Source organism: Ascaphus truei, chromosome 5 (genome assembly GCF_040206685.1).
Source record: "Ascaphus truei isolate aAscTru1 chromosome 5, aAscTru1.hap1, whole genome shotgun sequence".
Taxonomy (NCBI): Eukaryota; Metazoa; Chordata; class Amphibia; order Anura; family Ascaphidae; genus Ascaphus; species Ascaphus truei.
The window spans coordinates 261,151,722-261,178,305 of NC_134487.1; the positions used below are offsets into that span (position 1 = coordinate 261,151,722).

The 26,584-nt window shown below is 39.1% G+C and overlaps 1 protein-coding gene across 1 annotated transcript in view; it reads left to right on the forward strand.

Annotated features, from left to right (window-relative positions):
- GABRB2 (gamma-aminobutyric acid type A receptor subunit beta2) overlaps nt 1–26,584 on the forward strand; it is a 473,189-nt gene that overhangs the window by 267,028 nt on the left and 179,577 nt on the right. Inside the window, exon 5 of the mRNA XM_075601932.1 lies at nt 11,767–11,849. Coding sequence (XP_075458047.1) covers nt 11,767–11,849 — 83 coding nt within the window. The remainder of the gene's footprint in view (nt 1–11,766; nt 11,850–26,584) is intronic.

The window sequence follows — 26,584 nt, forward strand, 5'->3', positions numbered from 1 at the left end:
TGAATTTAATTTTACCGGGGTGTACTACCAACGATATAGAATGTTATATACATTTTCCTTAATCACTACACAGGTGGAGTTTTTACCTGCTGCCTCCCAAATATCTCACCAAGTTTCCATATCTATAGATATGTTAAGGCCACTCTCCCATGCCGACATATAGTTGTCTGTTTTAGGGTCACTAGGGAGGATACGGATTGCATGGTAGAGAACAGAGGGGATTCTCTTGGTTAAAGATTGGGTGCTACACCAGGATTCAAATTGGGTCATTTTTAGTAGTATTTTTTCTTGGTATTTAGATTGGCTAAGTTGTCTAAGCTGTAAATATCTTTCAAATTCAGTATTTGGGATGTTACATTTTGATTGTATTGTAGGGAAGGTCTTAATAGTATGTAAATCCATCACATCTTTCACCCTATTAACTCTATGTTGCGTCCATAGAGTTGATTGTTTCTTATTGTATCCTGGCAAAAATTAAGATTTTGAGAACAGAGGGTACATCATGGAGAAGGGGGTGATCAAATTGTTTCTGGATTAAAGGGAATCCCACAAATTACATGAGAAGGTTAAAATCAGATTTTTATATACTGAATGTGGCCTACTGTTCTTTTCTAGCCAAAGGATGTGCTGGAGCTCCTCAGGGTGGAAAACCAAATCCTCCACCTCTACCCATCTTTTCTAAATTGGATTATTGTGCCAACTGATTAATTGTTTTAGGTGAGCTTGATCTCTGGGAGTGCCAATCCACCCTCTGATTTAGGGCAATATAAAATGGATCTGTTAATCCTTGTTTTTTTGCTTTGCCAAATGTAGCAAATTATTTTATTTTGTATTAGTTGTAATTCTTTGTCTTGGACTATAACTGGTAGTGTATGAAAAAAAATAGAGAATCTTAGAGAGGATGTTCATATTTGATGCGATCCTACCAAACCAGGATATCTGGTAATGCAGGATATCTGCATTAATACTTATCATTGGATTGTTTAAATTTATAGTTTTTATTCATTGTTCATGTGTATCATTTCATAATGCTTATAAGTGCTTCCTTTTTGTTTCCTTCAGCTACAGTAGGCTTACAATGTTACTATACATAACTATAGAATATCTGAAATATTTAATGGTAGCAATGGCTATTATCTAAGCTACTATTTATGATATTAATCACTACTCCATCTCAGATACTACTCATTAAGATTCAATAAATATTGAATAATATTATAATCAGTAATTTAATGTATCTTTTACTTTATTTAATGTATTCTATAATTAAATTGATCATTATTTTACTGAATAATTTCTAAGTACTTATGTTTAAATGGCAACACTGTTCGTATGCTGGTTTAACTATTGCTTACTCTTTGCATTTGTCCATTCACCTCTATATGATTGCTACTGTATCCATTTAAGCACATGTGTTTGTGTATTTTCAATTAGAAAGGAGGGGTTTATATCGCAGTGCCTCTCCTCTCCTAATTTACTCCTTGAGAAAGCGCCAGTGACGGCGTGAAACGTGTGGAAGGAGGAGCTTTTTTGTGTGTGATGTCTTCACTTTTAATGTAGTTTAATAAAAGTGTATTTTACTTCATTTTCTGGCTGGTGAGTTCAGCTTTTTCACGATTAGCTGTCACACTGATCTTCTTTTTTTGCCATTGTTTTTTTCTACAGTATCTGGTAGGAGTCCCACTTTGACAGATCTTTGTAGATTTGTTTAAAAACAAGGGAATAATTAAATCTATACAGCGTGTTGTTATCTTTGGTGAGATAGATACCTAGGTTTTTTTTTGTGTGGTCCCATTTGAAATCAAAATTGGTTTGGATGAGTTTGACTGTGTGGCTGGGTATATTTAAATTTAGAGCTACAGATTTTGTATTCTTAATTTTATAGCCTGAGAGTTTACTAAAGGAATCCAAATGTTCAAATAGGTTAGGGAGTGAAATTAACGGTTTTGTGAGAGACAGTGTTATATCATCAGCAAAGAGAGCTTATATTCTTGATTTTTAATGTTAATTTCTGAGATGTTGGGGTTGTTTCTAATTAGGGCTGCTAATGGTTCAATTGATATTGTGAATAAGAGAAGGGATAGGGGACATCCTTGGCGGGTTCCGTTATTTATGGGAAATAAGGAGGAGTTGACTGCATTGGTTTTTACTGTGGCCGAAGGGGAGCTATATAGAATTTTGATACTATCTATAAATTTTCCATTGAATCCCATTTTTTTTAGGGAAGCGAAAATGAATTGCCAGTTAAGACGGTCAAAAGCCTTTTCGGCATCTAGTCATAATAGTAATGCCGGAGATTTGGATTGGTGAGCTATATGAGTAAGATTGATAAGACATCTGGTGTGATCTAGAGCTTGTCTCCCTTTTATGAATCCTACTTGGTCCAGATGAATCAATTTAGGCAAGAGTGGAGAAAGTCTATTTGCAATAATTTTGGCATATAATTTAATATTTGTATTTAGTAGGGATAAGGGTCTGTAGTTGGAACAATTTAGGGGGTCTTTACCTTCTTTAGGAATAATTGCTATGGACGCCTATACCATTGTTTTAGGAGGGGCTTGTCCTTTTAGAACGATGCTAAATAATTTGGTGAGCTGGGGGATAAAGACCATTGCAATTTTTTTATAATAGAGATTGGATCATTCATCCGGACCAGGAGCCTTCCTCCCCTTAAGGGATTTAATTGCATCAGATATCTCCAATGGTGTAATTGGGGATTCTAGCAGCATAATATCTTCACCTGAAGGTTTTGCAAGATTGCATTTGGACAAGAACAAATCAATGTCTGTTGACAATTGAAGTTCTGAGATCCCCCTTCGTCACTCTGGTAAATTGTAAAGATCTGTATAAAAATCTCTGAACTCAGAGCAGATATGTTCAGGATCATAAGTTATGCCACCCTTTTGTGTGCAAATATTGTGCGTTCTAGATAGGCATTGCTTTGCTTTTAGTTTATTTGCCAAAAATCTGTCTGCTTAATTACTTTTGTCATAAATGTTATGTTTTGTCCTGCGCATGGCCTTTTCTGCTGTAGCGGCTAAGAATTCACCTCTTGTTTGTATAATTTGTATAATTTGGCTATACATTTGTTTTGTTGGAGTGTTTTTATGAAGCTTTTTTAATTGTTCCAATTTGTTAGGTAGGGTATCAATTAGATTTTTTTCTTGTTGCCTTTACCAGGAGGACAAGGCTATTAATTTTCCTCTGGTTACCGCTTTATGAGCTTCCCACACAATGGAGTGGGGGACGTCTGGATTGGAGTTAATGTTAAAATATTGCATCAACTCCTCTGAGACTTCAGCGGTTGTATCATCGTTTAATAATAAATATTAGTTTAACATACATTGGCTGAATTTTTTTCCCCTTATTAAAATGCTCCAATGAGGAAATGATTGTTGAGTGATCAGACCATGCCGAGGGCAAAATATCTGCTCTAGTGATATTTCTACATAAGTGGTAATCTATGAAAATGTAATCGATTGTAGAGTAGCTGTTGTGGGGATGGGAATAAAAGGAAAAATCTTTTGTTAGCGGATTAAGCAGCCCCCAGAGTCACCAGGCCTAGACGTGTGGTTAGAGAGTATATCCACGTAGGAGCCGAAGCACAGCCACACCAATGGAGAATAGGACACGAAAGCTCTTTCAAGAATTTATTAGCTAAAAAGGCATAAGGACAGACATCCTAATAGCACTCTGACATGTTTCACGCACAGGGCCTTCAAATTGCATCCTAGGATTAGTATGCCCTGTTGGACATATTTAATTTTCCTCAATTTTTTAAATTAGAGTCTGAAAAACCTGTGGCTGACCTACATTAGGCGTATAAACATTATCTATCGTAATTTGGGTGGAGTTTAGTGTGCCCACTACTATCAGGTATCTACCAAAGCTGTCTTTTTTAATGGATTGCAAAGTAAATGTCAGATCTTTATGAATTAAAAGAGCAACTCCATTTTTATTTATTGGTTGATGACGCCTGATAGATTTGAGGATATAATTTACTAAAAAGAAGGTGTTGGTCCCTCTGTCTCAAGGAGAAGAACCAAGCCTCCCTTCAGTCGTTTAATTTATTGGAGAGCCACTTTTCTTTTTTGCAGGGAATTCAACCCTTTTGTATTCTGGGAGATTATATTAAATACCATTTGTGTTTATATAGTAGCACCTTATACGTGTTAACACTGCATAACCAACATGAATTTGATACAACCTGCTGGGTGAAAGGAAAGGGCGGAATGGGAATGGGTTAATAGGGTAGTAGGGGTGGGGGAAACTCAACAGGGGTAACCTTGAGGCCATATATCCCAACCAGTGGGGGGCCTGTACATTTAAGTCTCTTGAGGCAGACAACTTTTCCAGCCATAGAGCTTGTAGGGTTGGGGTGTGTGGGGGAGGGAGGTAAACTTGGACACAAAAAAGGCCACAACATTTCCAATCGACATTTAAATGCAGAAATACAATGTACAACAATGTAAATTTCAACATAACCATATCAGGAGTGAGCAACTGGAGAAAGGGGACAATACGAACTAGGGGCCTAACCCTACATTCCTCCCTCCTGGACATGACAGTCTCTTTATAGTACTGCACCGACACACTTTATTCGAGCAAATACCCAGTATGTACCTGGCAGATACCTGGAATGCGCCGCTCCTCACCTCTGACAAGCCCCGTTGCGTTTGCCTTCCCAGCCTGGGTTCATCCCTGGCTGACGGGCGGCTGATCTGTTAAATGATAATGATTAGGATTTAATAGGCTGCAATGCTTCGCGTGTCTACCAGATGGCATAAATTCATGAATTGTAATGCAGTATATATATATATACTGTGCAGTATTGCAGCCAGCGGGAATAAAATGCTTCAATCCCTGGCTGGAAAATACCTCAATGCACTCGGGCAGAAAACAGTCACAAACCTCAATACACCCGGGTATACCCGAATTCGTGGGACTAGCCGAGCTCGAATAAAGTGTGTCGCCAGTGTAAAACCTCAGTGACCCAGCTTCATGATATAAGTCTGAAATGTAATCGAGCCATTCGGTGTCTTTGAGTTCAGTTTGGATGTGCAAAGTCCCCATCATCATGCTTGAATTCCAGAGATGTCCCTAGACCAAAAAAGGAAGTCAATAGTTTTGGAGAGAAATTGTTAGTGAGACAAACAAGAAAGATAGATATCAGAGAAGAGCATCCGACTTTCTTCAGGATAATGTTCTTCTAGACCCATATGGATTTCAGCTGGGGGTCACAAAGGTTCCCCCAATCCGTGTGGTGGTTAGCATGTCCAGGAGAGAAAAATTCAGGTCAGACCAACAACATTTGATGAAAACAGACCATATCCGCTTTGTTAGGATGTTTTTTGTCCTTTGTGCTTAGACCCGGTGACTGTGGACCACGTTGGTCTTTGGGGATTCAGTGCGGCTTCCCTTATGTCCTGGTCTGCCATCCCTGGCATGGGCAGTTTTAGGCCCAGTGTTTCCAGGACTGATGTTCCTTCTGTAGGTGAAGCAATGACATGGAAAGTATTATTGTAGGAAAACAACAATTTGCAGGGAAAACCTCATCTATATTTGATTGATTGTCACGTAGGACGAGTGTGATTGAGTGGAATTCTCACCTTTTGGCCGATGTGGAAAGAGTTGTAAGGTGGACCCCTCAGATTGTATTAGATTTTGGGATATCTCAGGGTTTCTTCTTCGGTTCTGAAGTAGTGCAGTCGGATAATAATGTCCCATGGCTTATCCGTCATTAGGTTTCTTGGTTTTGAGGCTCTATGAGCTCTGTCTGTTTGGAGCGGATCTTCCGTTAGAGCCGGGGCAAGAGATGTAAAAAGTCTCGATAAGTAAGAGTCCAGAATATCATTGCTCACTTCTTCAGACACGTTTCTGATCCTTATATTATTTCGCCTGGATCTATTCTCAGCGTCTTCCAAATTATCCAGAATTGATGTCACCTGCGTCTGTAGTTCCGCAATATCCTTAGAGTGTTGAGCCTGTGTATGTGTTGTGGTTTCTATTTGTTCATCCATTTCCACTATATGCTCCATAATGGAGTTGATCTACTCTTTGAGATTTCTGCATAGGTGTTGGGATTCAGCATGCATTGCCGCTTTAAGTTCTTTAATGAAGCCCTCCATGTCTTTTTTAGAGAGCGCTTATGATTAATACCCTGATGTGGATTCTCTGCCAGAGCTCCCCTCTCCTGAGGGGGAGCCACCATCCTCTCCAGATCTCGCAGGTTTCCGCTGGAATATATATTTATTTATTTTTAGCTTTAAGAGGCATTGCAGGTGATTAAAATACTTCAGTGTCTTTCTATGTCAGTTACAAAGGATTTGTGCTAGTGTGCACTGTTTTTATTTCTTCAGTTGTCCCCCCTCTACATGGAGCAATTTTATTGAGCAGCCTTCTGAATCATTATTGCACCTTTCTATTTTAGTTCTTTTTATTTGTGGAGGTAAGTTTGTTATTTGTTGTTGTAGAGCTGCATGATTTTTACCCAACTTAAATTTCCATTCTCTTGTATTTCTGCTGGGACGGAAAACAGCAGCAAGCTCTTTTAGCAAGTCCGTGGAATGAGTTTGATTTGGTTACACCAGGCTCTGAAGTGGTCAGGCAGGCACCAGGATCCGAGATAGTGTAAAGCCTCCTAGATAGAGTTATGGCTCTTGAATCTATTGGACTAGCCTCACTCTTTTTCTTAACCGGTCCCATTTATTTTACACCTGGAATCTCTCTACTCCTCACAGTCGTTAGTTGGTGGTGGTCCTCAAGCTGCACTCTCTATCATTACCACATTAAGATTAATTTACACATTTTTAATTTTATTATACAGACACAACCGTGTAGATGGTGTTTTAAGTATTTTAGAAAAAAAGATATGGGAAATGTTCTATATCCAGACATCTTTTGATTAAAAAGAAAACAATTATTTCTGCTCCGGCTATAAAAGTGTAACTTGAGATTGATGAGGGTTGGTTAAGGATACTCCTAGAAGGTGTGCTTGTGCTTTTTTCAATGCGAGGGAAGTTTAAGATATAAACCCTGCATTTGGGAATATGAATTTAGAAATTCACTTAGAGGATGTTTGTCTATGGCACACATGGATTTCCATATTTCCAGCTTCAAGCCTCTACTGTACATAGGAATCTGATCAATGTAATGCAATAACATAAGTTAGATTTTCTGTTTTTCTCCTAAATAATTTATTAAACTGTCTGCATATACTATCGTTTTAACATTTTTTGTTCTAGGATGTTGTATAATAAATGTATTTTCTTTCGAATACCAGAGTGCTAATTGTGGGATACTTTCTTTTTGTTTGTATATCTATATATATAAAATTGAATTTTGTGAGGTTGGTGCTATATGTGGTGAATCTGATTGGTCCTCAGCCTCTGGCCAATCAGATTGGTGGCTCTATGACGTCACCCAACTGCCACTCTCTTCTTCTCCTCACCCGCAGCTCACCTTCCCCCTCGGCCTCACCCAACTGACACACACACACACACCTCTTCACCCAGCTCACCTCCCCGCCGGCTCCCCCCCAATCACCCCCCCAGCTCACCTCCCCCCAGGGAATCCACCAGGCTCACCCAAGCCCCGGCCAGCAGCAGCATGCGGTTAGTGTCACCGCCGACACAGCTCCGTGCGGGGGGGGGGGGCCGCCGCCTCCAGCCTCCTCTTCCCCACCACACCGTTTCTCAGCAGCGCTTCACCTCCCCACCCGCCGCCGACACAGTTCCACGCGGGGGAGGGGGAACCACTGCCGCCGACGACACCCGCCTCTGCCCACCACCCCGCACCCTCCCCTCAGCAGTGCCTCACCTCCCCACCCGCCGCCGACACAGCTCCGCGCAGGGGAGGGGGAACCACCGCCGACGATGACACCCGCCTCTGCCCCATCACCCCCCACCCTCTCTCAGCAGCGCCTCACATCCTCCCCACCGCTGCCGACACCGATGTGCGTGGGGGAGGGGGAAGGACAACACCACTGCAGCCGCCTCTGACATTGAAGCATTGAATGGGGGGGGGGGGAATCGGAGCTGTGAACAGTGGGGGGAGGGGGGCGCAGCTCTGAACAGCTGTGAAGAGGGGGTTAAGGGAGTTGAGAGGGAGGATGTGGGAGCCAGAACATTACATCACGGGCAACACCGGGTATATCAGCTAGTATATATATATATATATATATATATATATATATATATATATATATATATTAAGTTTTTTAATAAAATGTTATACCAGGAAGTAATACATTGAGTGTTACCTCTCGTTTTCAAGTATGTCCTGGGCATAGAGTTAAGATGACAAATAATACATGGTTACAAATACAGTTGTATAAGTGAACTGGGTATACATTATATACAAGACATTGCACTCACAGTTAGAGATAATATATACTATAGGCGTATGTAATAGTTACAGACCAGATTAAAATGTGAGGCAGCTTTAGTTTTGAAAGAACTTAGACTGGTGGTGGCTGTGAGTCTCCGGTAGATTGCTCCAGTTTTGGGGTGCGCGGTAAGAGAAGGAGGGGCGGCTGGATACTTTGTTGAACCTTGGGACCATGAACAGTCTTTGGAGTCAGATCTCAGATGATAAGTTCTGCATGTGGTAGGGGTGAGGTGCTTGTTCAGATAGATGGGTAGCTTGCCCAGAACGTATTTCAAGGCAAGATAGGAAAGATGAACTTTGCGCCTATACTCAAGTGATGACCAATCTAATTCTTTGAGCATTTCGCAGTGATGTGTGTTGTAGTTGCATTGGAGAACAAAACAACATATTGAATTGTAGAGGGTATCAAGTTTACTAAGGTGGGTTTGGGATGCCGAGCCGTATACTATGTCCCCATAGTCAATAACTGGCATTAGCATCTGCTGTGCGATACGCTTTCTGACCAGCAGACTTAGGGAGGATTTGTTCCTGTAAAGTACACCTAGTTTGGCATACTGTAGGTTTTGGATGTCAGGGTATCAATGTGCATCCCAAATGTTAAATGGGACTGGTGCTACGGTGGTATTATTTTTGGTTCTGATCTGGAGCTCAGTCATTAGAAGCTTTAAAAATGTAGTCTTGGTCCCAAATAAAATTGTTATAGTTTTGTCAGTGTTTAAAAACAGTTTGTTTTGGGAAATCCAATTTTCAAGTCCCAAAAAGTCAGATTGAAGCATGACGGATCAAGCATGTTCAAGATCGGAGAGGCTAGGGCTGTGTGCATATACGATTGTGTCATCTACATACATGTGTATTGAAGATCTCCCTTACAAGCTGTAGGAAGATCATTGATGAACACTGAGAAGAGTAGGGGCCCCAGAAAAGAGCCTTGAGGGACACCGCAGGTGATATCCAAGGGGATGTAGTTAGAGCCTGGGATAGACATATGTTGGGATCTACCCAATAGGTAGGAATGAAACCAGTTTAAAGCATACTTCCTTATTCCATAAATTGAAAATTGTGAGCAGTGTTGGGAGAGGGTGGGGCTACAGTGGTACTCTCAGAATGAGGTTCATGTTTGTGGTTTGGGTTGCGTTTCACAAATAAATTAGCAGCACACCCCATAAAGTAATCATTGAATGTATTTGCAATGTCAGTGGGACTTGTCAGAGTAGTGATATTACCTGGTTGTTGATGGCTAGAAGGCTGGAGTATATTGTGATAACCTTCCAGAAATTAGCTGGTTTGATGTATTCTGGTGAAGATTGTCAGAGTAATATTGTGCTTTTTCATGTCTTGTTTGCCTGGTGCACATACTCCACAGGCATCTGTAGTTAATAAGAGCCTTGGTAGTGCCAGTTACTTTGTAGCTTTTCCATAAGGCATCCTTGAAATGGTAGAGTGCTATAAATTCAGTTGTAACCCATGGAAGGTGGGTCCCCATACCCTTATTCTGCGCAGTGGAGCATGTGTATCACAGAGTTTTAAGAAATCAGATTGGAAATAGTCGAACGCAGAATCAGGGTCGGGAATTAAGTTGATTCTGTACCAAGGGCAGTTGGTAAAGTCATTCAGAAACTGTTGTGGGTTAAAGTTTCTAAATGTTCTAGTGAGGAGAACTTTAGGACTTGATTGGGGCGGTTTAATTTCCCTTACACTGTATACTATTGCATGGTCACTGCAAGGATTGGATTCTGCTGGGATTTGAGGAGAGAATCCAGTCTAGCAAGGAATGGTTGTGAGATTTCAGGTTTGTCCATGTGGGTTGGGAAATGAGTTGCGTTAGGTTAAGTGACTTGAGTTGTATCTGTATTTTGTGGTTTTTAGGGTCGAGACAATTGTAGTTGAAATCTCCAGGAACTAGCAGCTCACTCTTCTAATTCAGAGAGAAAATGGAGCCAAGAAACTGGGTGATATCAGTCATGGACTGTAGAGGGGCTTTAGGGGGGCGGTAGATGCCAGCAACCAAAACAGGATTAGAAAAGGGGAGGCAGATTTTGCCAACTAGGATTTCAAAAGTGGATGGGCCTGGCGGGCAATTTAGCAGTGTAAAATGTAAGGTGTCTGCAATATTAAATAACACCCCTCCTCTCTTTGACCTACTGTATCTTTCCTAGAAATTGAGTTTTCATGAATGGCGATACTTGCATCGAGGGTTTTAGGGGTTAGCCATGTTTCTGTCAGAACGATGCAAGGTTCATATTAGAAGACTTTTCTGCAACGTTTTCATTTTTTTAAATTGTTGGTCTTTGTAATCAAAATAGGCCTATTATTACAATTTTACAGTTGCAATGGAATTTTTTTGTCCTTACTAAATTCTTCAGTCAAATGTCTTTGATGAATAACTTGTGCTGTAAAATATTTCAAAGGTTTCAATGTGCAATAGCCGTTATTGATTATTAATGACCATTAGCGATACATAAAAATCAAAGTTTCCTATATTTGGCAACGACTTACACAATGTAACAATCAATACAGTGTCATATTAAAGCTCCTATCCAACTTTAACAGTAAAGCATATTTTTCTTCTACAATACTCATTGTATTTGGTGTTTTTCTTTTTAAATTACGTTTTAAGTATCTAGATAGAGTATCTTAAATACCAGATAAATATTGATGCAAAAGTTGTGAGATCGTTATTATGGTTACCATTATAAATTGTCATTGTTATGGCAAATAAAGACATCATTTGTATATATTCTGTAACGTGCAAGTAATATATAATGTATATTCTGGTTGCTGTCTTCTGTAAACTTTGAAAGCAGCCTTACAACATGCTATACAAAATGTTACATCCTTCAGGTTTTTTTTTCGTTTTATTGTATTATGTCCATTATATGTTGCTAAGTGAGAATTTAATACATAACAATTTCTATTTCTGAATATCATCCAGATAAAAAAAACATGTCAAACATTATTTTATTAAAAACATTGTGCAGTCTAATGAGTTTATTTTCTGCTTTTGCTTTAAATTTCTAAATAAAACACTTTGACACACTCAGGGATTTGCCCCAAATCTTGCTTCAGGTAAAAGCACACTACAGAATATTTTTAAAGGTATAAAATTCATTGATATAGAGTCTCTAATGCTTTTTCTTGAGCTTGCCATTTACTCAGTGATTATGACGGGGTCATGTTGATTTGGATCAGTTAGATATTGACCGAATGACTCAACGTCAACGTAGTCAGCATGTTCTCATTTTATCTTTTCTCCTGATATTGTCTCTGCATAATTTGCACATTTGATTAGTGATACATTTCTATCTCGGAGCAAAGAAACAAATAAATGCTTAAGATTTGAAGACAATAACTCAACATGCTTGTCATTCATTTTCCCAGGATCACAACAACTGCTGCTTGTATGATGGACCTGAGAAGATATCCACTAGATGAACAAAACTGTACATTAGAAATCGAAAGTTGTAAGTACTATAGTGCTCTTTTGACATTACACAAAATATAATCTGTAACATGGATTGCAGTTTGAAATGGCAATATTTCCAATTCAAAGTACAGTAATTGTTATTTAGTTTCTGTCTTGTTAGATGTTATTTGCAAACAAGTGATATTTTTTTGCATATGAATTTAAAAACTTTGTGAATACAGTAAAAGCAGAAGAATTAACAAGAAATGTTTTTTTGTAAAAAGTAATAAAATCAATGAATGTACAAAGGATATTGTTGCATTGATAGAACAGTCCTAATGTTTCTCAAATTAGTAATCCCCGGCAATCTACAGTTGGTTCATCCTTATTACTTGAGCATAAACCTTTCTCTTTATTTATTTTATACATGAAGAAGGTATTTATAATGTTTGTTTGGTTTGGCTCATGCATATATTCATTAGTTTGTGATGGTCCTTTGAACCTGTAGGACCTTTTAGGAGGGCTGGAGGGGGTGATTGTGCTCACAGAACCAGAAACAACACAGAGAAAATGCAAAAAGTTCCAAAAAATGACAATTCTATTGTGAGTAGAATAGTGCAGATTGCTGTTTTGTATTATATATAGACATTTCTGAACCATAAAAGTAATTTCTTCCTGGATGTTAGTTTATAGATATATATAATTCACAAGTTTCCACCTATCTGTCATGCTCTCTATCGTCTGCAGCCTTTTTGCTACATGGCCATGTTATACATCAGTGGAAAGCTCTTCGATGGCTACCAGTGGAAATCAAGCAAAACTGTCAGATTTTTGAACCTCCCTTATTTTGGCTACAAAATATTACCAAACCATTTTACTATCTGTTTTAGTCACGCATCACTGCACTGTGTGTTTCAATGCTTCCCTCCAGAAGTCTTACATGTGACTTCAAAGCTTACAATTTTAAATAGGTACTTAATTATTATTAAATTGTGCAAACCTGTCTTGAATGCATACCACTTGCAGTTCACTTGTGTTAGGCCATGATTGTACCCAAAAATGTGCACGGCACCAAAACAATTACCTTAGATCCAATCAAACTGCTTATACCGAAAGCGAGGGTCACGGCACGCTGTACTGCAAGGCAAACGGCTGGGGAAGAGATTGAGAATTTTGTTTTTTTGCGCTGCGGCCGTGCCACGTGAGCGGTTTAGCCAATGAGGGCTTGCTCAGCCATGCCTTCAAGACTTGTAATAACGTAAAGAAAATAAAGCGCAATAGAGTGCTAACCACACTATAACTCTAACCAAGAAATATCCAGTGAAAGTGATGTGCTGGTGATGAAATGAACAAATCACTCACATAAATATCTGCAGGAGAATAGTCTGGTCACGCGTAACTCTCTCTTGAAAAGTACATAAGGAGTACATAGTGTAATACAGTTTAATGCACAAGCAAATGGATTCAATTGGGGAAAAGGCACACTCACATTCTCCCAATTCTTAAATCACAATGAGTGCTTTAAGGGCACACTCTCACCACTCTGGGACTCAAGAAATCCTCTGGAACAGGTAACGTCACGATATAGGTCCCTGTTACCCATCTGGATCCTACGATCCACGTTGTTTGGTCGCGGCCATCGGCACTTCTGCGTTTGCGCGCGCAGCAGATGCGGTGGCTCACGAGAGACTGGACTCTTCCTTACCAGCTACGGAGTCTTCAGAGGGTCAAAAACCCTATGCGTTTTGCCTACTATCCAGTTCAGCTTCCTCAGGGGTTGTGGATAATTCTACTTTGCCCTTAGTCAGTACTTATAATCATACTAATCACAGATTGTCGAATTAGAAAAGGAGCCGAGGATTTTGTCCTTCTAGCTCCTAATTGAATCTCATTCAGTTTATACAATGACTAGCAAAAAATGGATAAGTATACAGGGGAACTAGATTAACTCTTAAAACAATCAACTTTAATACATAAAAATTTTAATGCCTCCAAGAATCCTCTGCTCTCCCTCCCCGGTATAATCAAGATGCTGCTCGGTGGCAGCGCTGGGGGACGTCACAGAATAGCTCTGCCGCCTTGCAGCACTTGGTATAATCTCAGCCTCAGTGTTAGTATTAAAGCAGCAATACTACATCCCCCCCATCCCCTTTGTCTGCTTCTTATTTGTTTATGTATAACATGTGGCAATGAATAATTCTACATTTTTATCTAATCGTGGCAATTGTTTGGGCTCTTTAAATAAATCTGTAAAAATACTTATGGTTTTGCTAACACAATGGCTGCTTCAGTCAGTGTAACTCAGTAGCTACAATGTATTACTAAGGTAACATTATCTATTGTTACAGTTTACAGCTCAAACTGCTGTGAACATTGGCAACAAATTATAACAAACAGGAAAATGTTGCAAATATATGGCACTGCTGGGGAGGTGTTCTAAAACTGGCTATAGAAATCAAAGGATGCATTAAAATTCATTAAAAATGGCATTAAGAGTTGAATAATACAAATAAATAGAGTAAGTATTACCTAATACTACTGAACTGATGTATTTAAAAAAAATAATAATATAAGATTTCACTTGTTTTGCTGCTTTAATTAAAGCAGTAAACCCATTTTTAAAACGTGGTAATAAACAAAGTTATTTCTCTGGTAGGTAAATACACTAATTAGGTAACCACCTGAAGATTAGATAGTGGGAAAAAAAACACAACAACATCAACAATATTTAACAGTGTAGTTTCCTACTTGAACAGCCTTACAGTACCTCGATCAGTTATCAATTTAGTTAACACAGTGTAACCTTTCTACTTTGAAATATCAGTTCTTGGCTTAAGAAAGACGGGCATCATTTTGATTGTGATATTGGTTAATGGTTGCAATTTCGGTGTATAAAGAAGCCTGAGAATTTTTCTTTAGGTTTTTATTTACAAGTTAGAAACTATTCCTTTGTAAAATTATAGATTTGGTTACAAAATGTGAAAGATGACAACACCGATGAATTGGCTCTGTTTAGGTTGTGTAACCTTTTTGTTCCCACCTTCTCTAGTTCAGTACTTCGATGGCTACCAACAGCATAGATTTTCTGTAGTGATGGGGGAACTCAATTTTGCTGCAAAAAGGAAATTTCTTAGCAAAAGTCGAAGATTTGTGAACAGCGGCGGATTTCAAAATCCGCCTCCTCTAGGCACTTGCCTGTGTTGGCCACCTCCTTTCTGCCATCCTTCTGCTCCTTTGGCATCCTAGCATCAAATGATGCTGTGGACGTCATGAACGTGGCGACACACGGTGGCGCGTTGCAATGGAAACGTAATATCGTGACGTCATTTGATGTCTCAATGTCATGTAACATTCGTAGTGTCATTTGGTGCTGGTATTCAGAAGGAGCAGGAGGGCGGCAGAAAGGAGGCAACAAGCACAGGCAAGTGCATTCCCGTTACTGTAGGTCCGATAAGAGTGGAAAAATCATATGGGGGTAGCAATTTTTGCTGCCCTAGGCCCGGGCCTAATTTGAAATCTGACTGTTTTTGAATTTGAGAAAGCCACTTCTGTCTATTATTACATTATAAAAAGAAAAAAAAGTTCAGTGAAATCAGGAGCTCAAAAATATTTTTAGCAACAGGAGACTGCTGAGGTCTCCTTACTTTTACAAATTCTTTAAGAAGTTTAGGATAGGATCAGGCTCATAGATATTCATGTGGAGTATGGGTTAGGGGGTATCCAAAAAATAAGTGATAAGATAACGCCTACCCGTTCACAATCAAAACAGAGTGTGCAAAACCAGGAAAAATAAATAAATTACATATAATGTTCTTATATATCTTTTCCCCTAAATATCCATATATCTTACTCCAATGAGGTAAGTGACAATTGCTGTACAAAGTCAGAAATATACCTTGTGATGATTTTATGTCCGGGCCTAATCGTTGTCCTCCGGTGTGCTGTCTGCGAAAGTAGATGAAACAACAAATGAAAAACGCACCACCCAAATGATGAAGGAGGGTGACATGGATACAAAATAGCTTTATTGGATCTAATTCAAAAAGACCAACATGTGGTGAAAATAATACAAATAAACAGTTAATGCAAATACATAAATCAAAATGAATAACAACTTATAATGTCACAAGCAAATTAAAATGTATATATAGTGCTAAACGTTTTATATGCTTGTGACAGACTTTGGCACTATTGTGATCTAATTTTCACTTATCCATGAAACTAATATTGTAAACCATAATTTAGTTGATCATAAATATAAATTCATAGACAAGATATATAGACTTTGGACCATAGAGATTGTAGGACTCCCAATTAACTGATTAAAAATAATTACATTTAACAACCCAGAACAAATAATAAAAGGGAAAAGAAAGAGGAGGGGAGGGGGGGGAGTTGATGAAAAAATAACAAAGTAAATACAATTTGAAAAATATATAATAGTAAAAGCAAAAACAAAGAAAACAAAAATAATATTATAAAAAATATATACTAATAAATAGAACTGAAAAGCATAAAAAATTGCTAATGTCCCAGTCAGAATTGAGTCCTCTGGGCATCCTAGTTTGCAAAGTAAAAATTCAATACATTTCTCTATGGTCCAGTTTGTTAACTCTGTTACCTCCTCCACTTATTTAATTTCTATACCCCTACACACAAGTTTCTTGAGAGTACCTTGGGGACATTGTGACACATTTTTTGAAACTGGATGATTTCAATCAACCTTTTTGATAAGCCTACCATGTTCTTGAATCCTCTGTTTTAAAGGTCTTATCGTCCTGCCCACGTAGTGCTTCCCACAGCCACAGGTCAGAAGGTACACAACAAATTTGGTATCACAATTGATAAAACATCTAATCCGAAAACTTCTGCCCATTTTTTGCTTGTAAATTTTGATTTATGTATTTGCATTAACTGTTTATTTGTATTATTTTCACCATATTAGTGTTATATCGTGTTAACACAGCAGGAGTCCCTGGCAGTCCCATTCAGTTTGAATGGGACTGCCATGGACTCCCGCTGTTAATCCGATGGGCCATTAGTCTGTCTGCAGAAATGTCACTGAAATGTTGCAGCATGTACCCCCGCATGTACCCCCGCATGTACCCCGCATGTACTTGGGTCTTGTTGGTGATTGCCCCAGATTTGTTTTAGAATACTCGTCGGTACTAAAGTATGCCTTTTTTATGGTTTTATTTGTCTAGGGCAGGGGAGTGCAAACTTTTTAAGCTGCCCCCCCCCCCCCTGTCAGGCTTCCCCCGGTCTCACGCCCCCTCTCCTGCCTTACACATGAAATGATACTCCGGGATCGTGTGACGTCACATCACATGACCCGTGGCGTCATTTGACGCTGGCGATGTCACGTCACATGACCCCACGGTGCCATTTGACGCCGCGTTGCCATGGAGACGCATCTGAAACAAGGTAAGTTTCCTTGTGGCAGAGGCCTCGCGCGATCCCCCTGCATTAAATGCCTGGGGGAAGAGCGCAGGCCTCTGCAAAGGCCCCGCCCCCCCCCCCAGACAAAGCTCTCACCCCCCCTGGTGGGCGCGCCCACAAGTTTGCGCACCGCTGGTCTAGGGACAGTGTGTTGCCATCTCCCAGCAACTTTGTTTTAATGTGTGAGTTATATAGAAGGATTTGCCAACTCCTGTCTCTTTGTCTATATGTAACTTGTTAATAAAGTTGTTTGAGTGATGACTCACCAGCATACCAGCTGATGAGTGATCATGTGAAGACCGTTTTTTTTTTGCCGAGAAAGCAGGGTCCTGACAGAAGCTAGCTCAGAAGGGAGATTGAGAAAGCGCCGTAGTGTGAAACATGTTGGTCTTTGTGCCTCAGATCAAATAAAGCTATTTTGTATCCAAGTCACCCTCCTTCATCATTTGGATGGTGAGTCGCAGCTTTTTCGTTTGTTATTTTTACATTACTAAAAAAATGTGATTGTTCAAACTTTCGACAAATATATATATATATATCATGTAAAAAGAAAGTACACCCTCTTTGAATTCCATGGTTTTACATATCAGGACATAATAACAATCATCTGTTCCTTAGCAGGACTTAAAATTAGGTAAATACAACCTCAGATGAACAGCATCACATGACATATTACACCGTGTCATGATTTATTTAACAAAAATAAAGTCAAAATGGAGAAACCATGTGTGAAAAACTAAGTACAGCTTATGATTCAATAGCTTGTAGAACCACCTTAAGCAGCAATAACTTAAAGTAATCGTATTCTGTATGACTTTATCAGTCTCTCACATCATTGTGGAAGGATTTTGTCCCACTCTTCTTTACATTGTTGCTTCAGTTCATTGAGGTTTGTGGGCATTTGTTTATGCACAGCTTTCTTAAGGTCTTGCCACAACATTTCAATCGGGTTGAGGTCTGGACTTTGACTGGGCCATTGCAACACCTTGATTATTTTCTTTTTCAGCCATTCTGTTTTAGATTTGCTGGTGTGCTTGGGATCATTGTCCTGTTGCATGACCCAATTTCGGCCAAGCTTTAGCTGTCGGACAGATGGCCTCTCATTTGACTCTAGAATACTTTGGTATACAGAGGTGTTCATGGTTGACTCAATGGCTGCAAGGTTCCCAGGTTCTGTGGCTGCAAAACAAGCTCAAATCATCACCCCTCCACCATTGTGCTTGACAGTAGATATGAGGTGTTTGTGCTGATATGCTGTGTTTGGATTTCACCAAACATGGCGCTGTGCATTATGACCAGACATCTCCACTTTGGTCTCGTCTGTCCAAAGGACATTGTTCCAGAAGTATTGTGGTTTGTTCAAATGCAACTTTGCAAACCTAAACCATGCTGCCATGTTCTTTTTAGAGAGAAGTGGCTTTATCCTGGCAACCCTTCACAACAAACCATACTTGTTCAGTCTTTTTGTAATTGTAATGTCATGAACTTTAACATTTAACATGCTAACTGAGGCCTGTAGAGTCTGAGATGTAACTCTTGGGTATTTTGCAATTTCTCTGAGCATTGCATGGTCAGACCTTGGGGTGAATTTGCTGGGACGTCCACTCCTGGGAAGATTGGCAACTGTTTTGAATGTTTTCCACTTTTGAATAATCTTTCTCACTGTAGAATGATGGACTTTAAATTGTTTGGAAATGGCCTCATAACCCTTCCCAGATTGACGGGCAGCAACAATTGCTTCTCTAAGATCATTGCTGATGTCTTTCCTCCTTGGCATTGTGTTAACACACACCTGAATGCTCTAGACCAGCACACTGTTAAAACTTCGGCTTTTATAGAGGTGGCCACACTTGATGATGATCAATTAATCAAGGGCATTTGATTAGCAGCACCTGTCTGCTACTTAGCATCTTAATTCCTATGGAAGCAGTAAGGGTGTACTTAGTTTTTCACACACAGCCTTTCCATTTTGGCTTTATTTTTGTTAAATAAATCATGACACGGTGTAATATGTCATGTGTTGTTGTTCATCCGAGGTTGTATTTACCTAATTTTTAGACCTGCTAAGGAACAGATGATTGTTATTATGTCCTGATATGTAAAACAATGGAATTCAAAGAGGGTGTACTTTCTTTTTCACATGACTGGTTTGATTGTGTGAATATGAGACAAAGCAATCTTACAGTGAAATATTCCATTTTTGATTTTGAATAATATAACATTCAAACAAATGTTCGCAAATTAGCAAAGAATTTGAAAAGTTTGTCACATAGTTTGACATGTTTTTCCATCAATAGTGTCATAATGAAGATTAAGATTAGTCTAATTAATTAAAATAGGTATGTGCTTTAGGTACCAATGTTGCAAATTAAGCTGCATTCTCCTGCAGGCACTAATGCTGTTAACATTCTAGTTGTGTTCTTATTCTAGTACCAATGTTGTAAATCAAGTTATACTCTCAGGAAGGAACTAATGCTGTCAACCAAATGGTGCTCTCATTCAGGTATCAATGTTGTAAATTAAGGTACCAGGTACCAGGTACAAATGTATTAAATCAAGTTACTTCCTCAATAAGGTACCAATGCTGTAAATTATGCTGGGTTCTCAATTAAGAACCAATGCTGTAAAATAATTTGTGTTCTTACTCGGGTACTAATGTTGTTAATCAAGATGTTTTCCTACTTAGTAAATATAAATATAGGTATGCAATATTCCTATTCTGACATCAATGGTGTTAAAGATGTTATACCCCCTTCTTGATGTTTATGCTGTTAAATAAGATACTATTTTACCCTTACTCTTATCCTGAGCACTTCTCTTTCCATAAATGTAATGTTCTTATAACAAGACACACACATAATTCTTAGTTTTTACCCCCTCTCTGAAAGAACAAAAGATGTATATTAGGCAGTTTTTTCATCCACAATGAAAGCATAAATTAATAATTTAAGATGAATTGTTACATTTACCTTGTGTCTCCCCCCACCCACACCCCAACTCCATTCTAATTGTAACAGAAATGTAAGCATAATTGAAATTATATGGTTGCATCACTCACTAGAACACAAATGCATATTTACTACTACTTATATTAATCCATAGAGCAAATACCCTAAATTAAATTACAATTCTATCACATTGCGATAAAGGTCTAAATAGCCCGCAGAAACAAAAATCCAGAAGACCGATATTCCCAAAAACGCAGCACAAAAATACTGGATAAATGCTACCCTCAAATCCCATGAAAAACAAGGAGTGGCAATTCTTATAAATAAACAGATACATTTTATTGTTGATATAGTAAAACAGGATAAAGAAGGCTGTTTCCTTATAATTAGAGGAAAGATAACAAATACAGAGATCACCATAACTAATCTTTATATACAGTACCAAACGTTAATAGCACTGACATCTTTGAACAATTCTTCGACATTCTGACTGTAATACAGAAGGTGATAAGAATATAAAGAGGCAATTTTAAACTGACAATAGACCCCATTAAAGATAGCTCAAAAATGAATAGTACTAACAAAATTAGAAACAAAGATACAAAAATGCTACAGAATAGACTCAAGCAACTAGGTCTAGGTTATACATATTACTCTGCGCCCCACAAATCATATTCAACCTGCTATTAGCAGATTCCTATGCAGCTTTCTCAGGAAAAGCAACAACAATTCAGAATATTGCATGGCCTGACCATGTGATGGTCAAGATTCAGCCAGATCTCATTAGCTCTTCTGGTAAACAAACTTCATTGAGAATAAATTGCTACTTACTGATCATGAGAACACAGTGTTGACCCAAGTGGGCTCAAAAGATTAACCACATGATTGCATTCAATGCTAGGATAATTTATTTCAGACAACAGTGGCCGTCAGATAATTTTTCTGTTGGTCAGTCTAGTGACCATTAGGGATCAGAATATTAGAACAAAAATAATAACATTTAATTACATCAAAGCACAAATAATCACAATGAAAGATTAAAAATATATATCTTCAAAATCCCCCGTAGTGGAGTGGGAAGTAGAGTGTTAATTTATTTTAGGTATGATGAACTCAGAAAAACTCTACACTGACCGCCAATGTACTGTATATCTCCAAATATTTCTGCACATACATATAGTTACTGCAGATTAAGTGTTAGACTGTGTCTATGGTGTTCCTCTATAATGGTCATGTGCTGCTGCACAAAAGGATGATTAGGAGTATACCTGACCAGATATACAGTAATAGGTATAACACTAACTGTTTTACAAGTTATATAAACCTGAGGTCAGGTAAATGAATGTATCACTGCATAATATTTGGGTAATTGCCCAGTAAAAGGTACTTATTCCTTAGGCTTACATTTACTATGGTATGGATCATAGAGTGTTGATGTAGTCCCATTTGTGATTACATACATTGATCTACTGTACTTTGTGTCTTTTCCACAAGGCATCCCTAAGATTGTGCAGCACAGTAAGGTTGGAAACTAATGCATGTGGAAAATTTCACAGGATTTCTACGAGACACAATGCATAAATTCACAGCAACCTAGCAAACTTGGTGCAAACTATACTCACAACCACGTTCGGTTATAGATTCCATAGTAATATAACAAAACACTCAGGATGGTCAACCTAAAAAGGTCTAGAGGCTTACAAACTTACATAATGTGTATTTAATGGAAATTAAATTGAAGATGTAATTGTAATAAATTAATTGGTACTAATTAAGATAGGTAGTAACTGCACCCCAAAAGCCTCCCTCCCCACCCAGTACCCTGTTTTTTCAGTAACCCTTCCACAAACAATATCTCTATTAAAAAATTAAGTGAAAAAAAAATACTGTATGTGCTAGTTAGAGACATCTAGTAAACGTGGCCTGCTTGTAACCTTGGAGGACTGAACTTTAGCAATCATGTACAAGCAGCTTGCAGCTGATAAGATGACTGCATGAGTTAGATACACAATAAAATACTATTACAGGATTTCTATTGGACCAAATCATGAAGCTCTCAGATCCACAGAACTCCGTTAAATCAAGGCAAATAATGTGACGTTACCTAAATAAGTAACAGACGTTATTTTCCTTGAATTTATTGGGTATCCACAAGACTAATTATATGCAAAAACAATGACTAGTTATCTCATTAGAATAGTCTTAATGCCATGTTATCTGCATTAGCTGAACATGTCTCTCAGAGGGAAAAGGGAGAGAGACCTATATTTTAGCACAGTCTCAAGCACTGTACTGTATACAGTATATCCCCTCAAACCTCCCTCCGAATAACATTTGGAGAAACACCTGTGCTCAAAGAGCAGCCCACTTTAGATACCTGGGAAATATGCAAAGTATATTTAAATAATTCACACCCCCACATCTCCTAAAATATTTCAATAGTATCTATACTGTCAAGCCTAAGGTCCCCTGTGATGAAGGGGGTTACTAGTGAGACCCGACAGGATCAGAAACCACAACCTCTGCTATTCAGGGTAGTTCTAGGATTGAACTATCTCAGATGATGGATAGTGCCAGTGTCACAGCCTTCTTTAGAGCTCTACTGCTCACACCTATAGCTAATCATTCTTGTGAACCACTTCCTTTATGAGCTAACTAACATCAGGTTAAATCCCTACATTTATCTGAATTGCTTGTAAAGGATATGGGATAGTATGGTTAATGCCTCTTTTGCATATTATTAGCACTAACGGCTGGAAACAAAATCACCATACACTATTTAAGGAGTAGCACCGAGTTAATATGTTTTTTGCCTTAGTGTATAGGCTTTATAATTAACCTAACATTAATTTCGGTTAAAGTTACAGAGGCTAATAGAGCTTTGTGGATCAGCCCCTAAGTGCATTTCCAGGTGAAGTCCCATTTACTTATATAACTTCAAATAGATATACATACAGTATATACTACATATACTGTACTCCACATTTCTGTGAACACATATAAGATACATGGTAAATATGCTAAATAAAATTATTTAGAAATATTTGACATATTTAAATTAGCTTATATCCCTGGTATCTCAGGTGTGTTCACAAGTATATCCCTACTTGGAGTATACATTAGACCAATGTGCCCTCTCCTTGTTCCCTGACTATCTTCCTCTCCGGCAAAAGCCCTTGCTCAGTTAGGTGATATTTCTGACTGTCAATTTCCTGCAGGTATAGCAGCAAATCATATGAAAACTGCATGTAAATTATATGGCAAATGTTGCAATTATTATGCTCAGATAATTCTTAAGGAATGCCACAATTTTATTTTGTCAAATTGCATGATGTTTTTGAGGAGATGCAAGAGAGGGAGGGGTAGAGAGGGAGGGGAGAGGGGGTGTATGAGAGGGAGGAGCGAAGGGGTGTACAAGAGGGAGGTGGAGAACGGGTGTATGAGAGGGTGGGGAGGAAGGGTGTAAAAGCGGTGGGGGAAGAGATGGAATATTATAGGGAAGGGTAAAGCTGGAGTAGTGAGAGGGGATTGTGAGAGGTGGTAAGAGTGAGGGGAAAGAGTGTAAAACATGGAAAGTTATTGATAGGTGAAAAAGCGAGGAGGGGTGAATGATAAAGAGGTGAAAAGTGAGGAGGGAGACTGGATTGGGGAGTGGGAGTGAAAGTGAGAGGAGAGATAAGTGAGGAAGAGTGGGGTGATAAAGTGAACAGGAGCAGGGGAGAGGGGGTGTAGGTGAGTCCGAGAGAGGGGGAGGACGAGTGAAAGGGGGGGAGAGAAATACATGGGGATAAATCACTTAAATCAGGACAAATTACTGTTACCTTACCTAAAATAGTAATATAATTTTCCCGGCAATTGTTCAACTTGTTAGCATAGTGTTAATGTCAGAATAAATTAGCACTACCTTGCTTATTACCTAGAACTAACTAAATTCATATCTTACCTGACATCTGAGGGCTGGGTGCACCTGAGATACAGATGCAGCAACGAGTATTAGAACTCTGCCTGGGTAGATTCTGGGGCAGTCTCACAGTAAATGCCTCAATATTGCTGCAACATTGCCTCAACATTTCTGTGAGATTCTACATTTCCCATAGGATTAACACAGTAGGGAGTCCCTGCAAAATGAATGGGACTGCAGGGACCCCCTGCTGTGTTAATCCGATGGGCCATTAAGAATTTTACAGAATTGTTGAGGCAATGTTGAGGCATTTACTGTGAGACTGCCCCAGAATCTCCCAGGAATTTCTCGAGTAAGAGTTCTAATACTGGTAGCTGCATCCGTACCTGGGAAATATATGAATCGGACATGCAAATTACTCCTATTAGCATATTTCCCAGGTATCTCGGTATCTCTCTCTCTCTCTCTCACTCTCACTCTCTCTCTCTCTCTCTCTCTCTCTCTCTCTCTCTCTCTCTCTCTCTCTCTCTCTCATCTGGAGGGTGGGAAATCCACCTTTAGGTGTGACCTAAATAACATCAGTTTAAATCCCTGTGATATATCTAAAAGAAAGAAGTATGTGATACTGTGAAAAAATTAACAAAGCAATCAAATAACGTGGATGTCCTCTCACAAGGAGAGGTGAACAAAGTGCATGTACAGTAAGAGTAAAGATCTTGAAGAAAACAGTACGCCACACTCGTTATTTATTATCTAGGAAGTTGGCATAAGAGCATTAGTGTCGCTCTCTAATTCAATCTTTGGAATTTATTTTATATTTTGTTATATAGAATTACTTATATTTTGTAATGTTTTTATGAATGTAATGTATCAATATATACATATTCAGACATTATGTGGACTGTATGGGGCAATTTAGTCCCAAAGCTCTTTTTTTTACTTCGACTGTCGTATTAATGCTTAATAGCGCAATTGAGCAACTAATTGTTCTTTCTAATCGTTTTGCTTGGCATCTAGGAGGCATTTAAACTCATGCCCGAGTCCTATGAATCATTCCCCAAAAAGTAACGCTTCAGTGTTGAAACTCATTGGGCTGTGCATAGTGACGCCATCCAGCCTCTGACTGGACGATAGCAGAGAGCTTGGAGCATGCTAGATGAATTAGTTGCTGTCTATTCACTTGCGAAAAGCTGTGTATGCTCCGTTTGGTATTCCCCTGCACCCTTAAACAGCCTTCTTCATCACCATTGGACTAATCGTCTGGCGTTGTGTCACTCTCACTCCCATTTCATCCTGCATATCCCGTGAGTGTGGCTGTCACGGGAGACCAGTGCTTTTAACACCAAAACCTTTAGAGATCACGATCACCAAGCACAGGACAAAATAATAGAATAAACAGGGTTTATTCTGGCATAACAAGCAACTGCACAAAATACACAATATCACATACACTCACCACACTGGGGACCTGGGGGAAGTCTCTAGCCTTGACTAGGTGCAGGGACCTGCTTCAGTAGGTTTACCCTGTCCGCTTCTTCTCCAGAAATCCAAAGTGCTATTTGCGCAATAGAACCTTTGAATCTGCCACCAGCTTCACTCCGTCAGCTCTGTGGGATCACTCTCAGAATCCCACTAACACACAGCTCCGATCAGGACTCTGAACTAGTTATGCTGTGAGCGCTGGTTCCTTACATATATCCCCTGAGTTACTGTATCTTTAACATTGAGCAGGAGTGCCAGCAAATTATTGCGCTAACCGGTCGAAGGCTCAACGGAGGCTCGTCCAGCTGAGCCTATCAGAGGAGGAGGGCGGACTTAAGGTGCAGGACTTCCTGGAGAGTGAGGAATTCAAACTGGCTCACAGAAACAGTGCCTGCAGGGCTCAGACCTGGCAACTGTCTATCAGCCAGTCCTCTACCTCCCGCTAGGTAGGCACTTCAGAGACTGTGGAATACAATGGGCTCTACTCCACTGGGAGTCCTATTCCCAGATCTGATCAGCTGCCTTTCACCACTCACCATAAGCTCTGACACCTCAGCCGTTCTCCACCTTTGTCCTGATCAGATCATTTCCATGGAACAGCTTCAGCTACTGTAAGTGAATTGCTGAGTCTCCTTCCATAGAAATGATACTGACAGTCACATATCATAATTTACATTTTGCAGGGCTGACATTTTAATCTCATCACATAACAATACTGGTTCTCAAAACTGGGGGAATAGCTACACAAGGAATAAAGTGTTTTACAGACAATATATTTATACATAAGTGTTTTTACATTCCCTCCCCCGACATTAAATACATTTGGCTGAAATTCATATTACTCAGCCAGCCAGATTACATAGTTTTAGGGGTAGCTAGCTGGACCTCACCTTTATTTTGTGTTGCCAGCTACCCCTACCATCACAGTGGCATCCTGTGTTCTTCAAGAGCTGTACTCTTACATGTGCTTTTTTCACTTCTCCTTGTGAGTGAACATCATATGATTTTGTTGTTTTTTTAAAT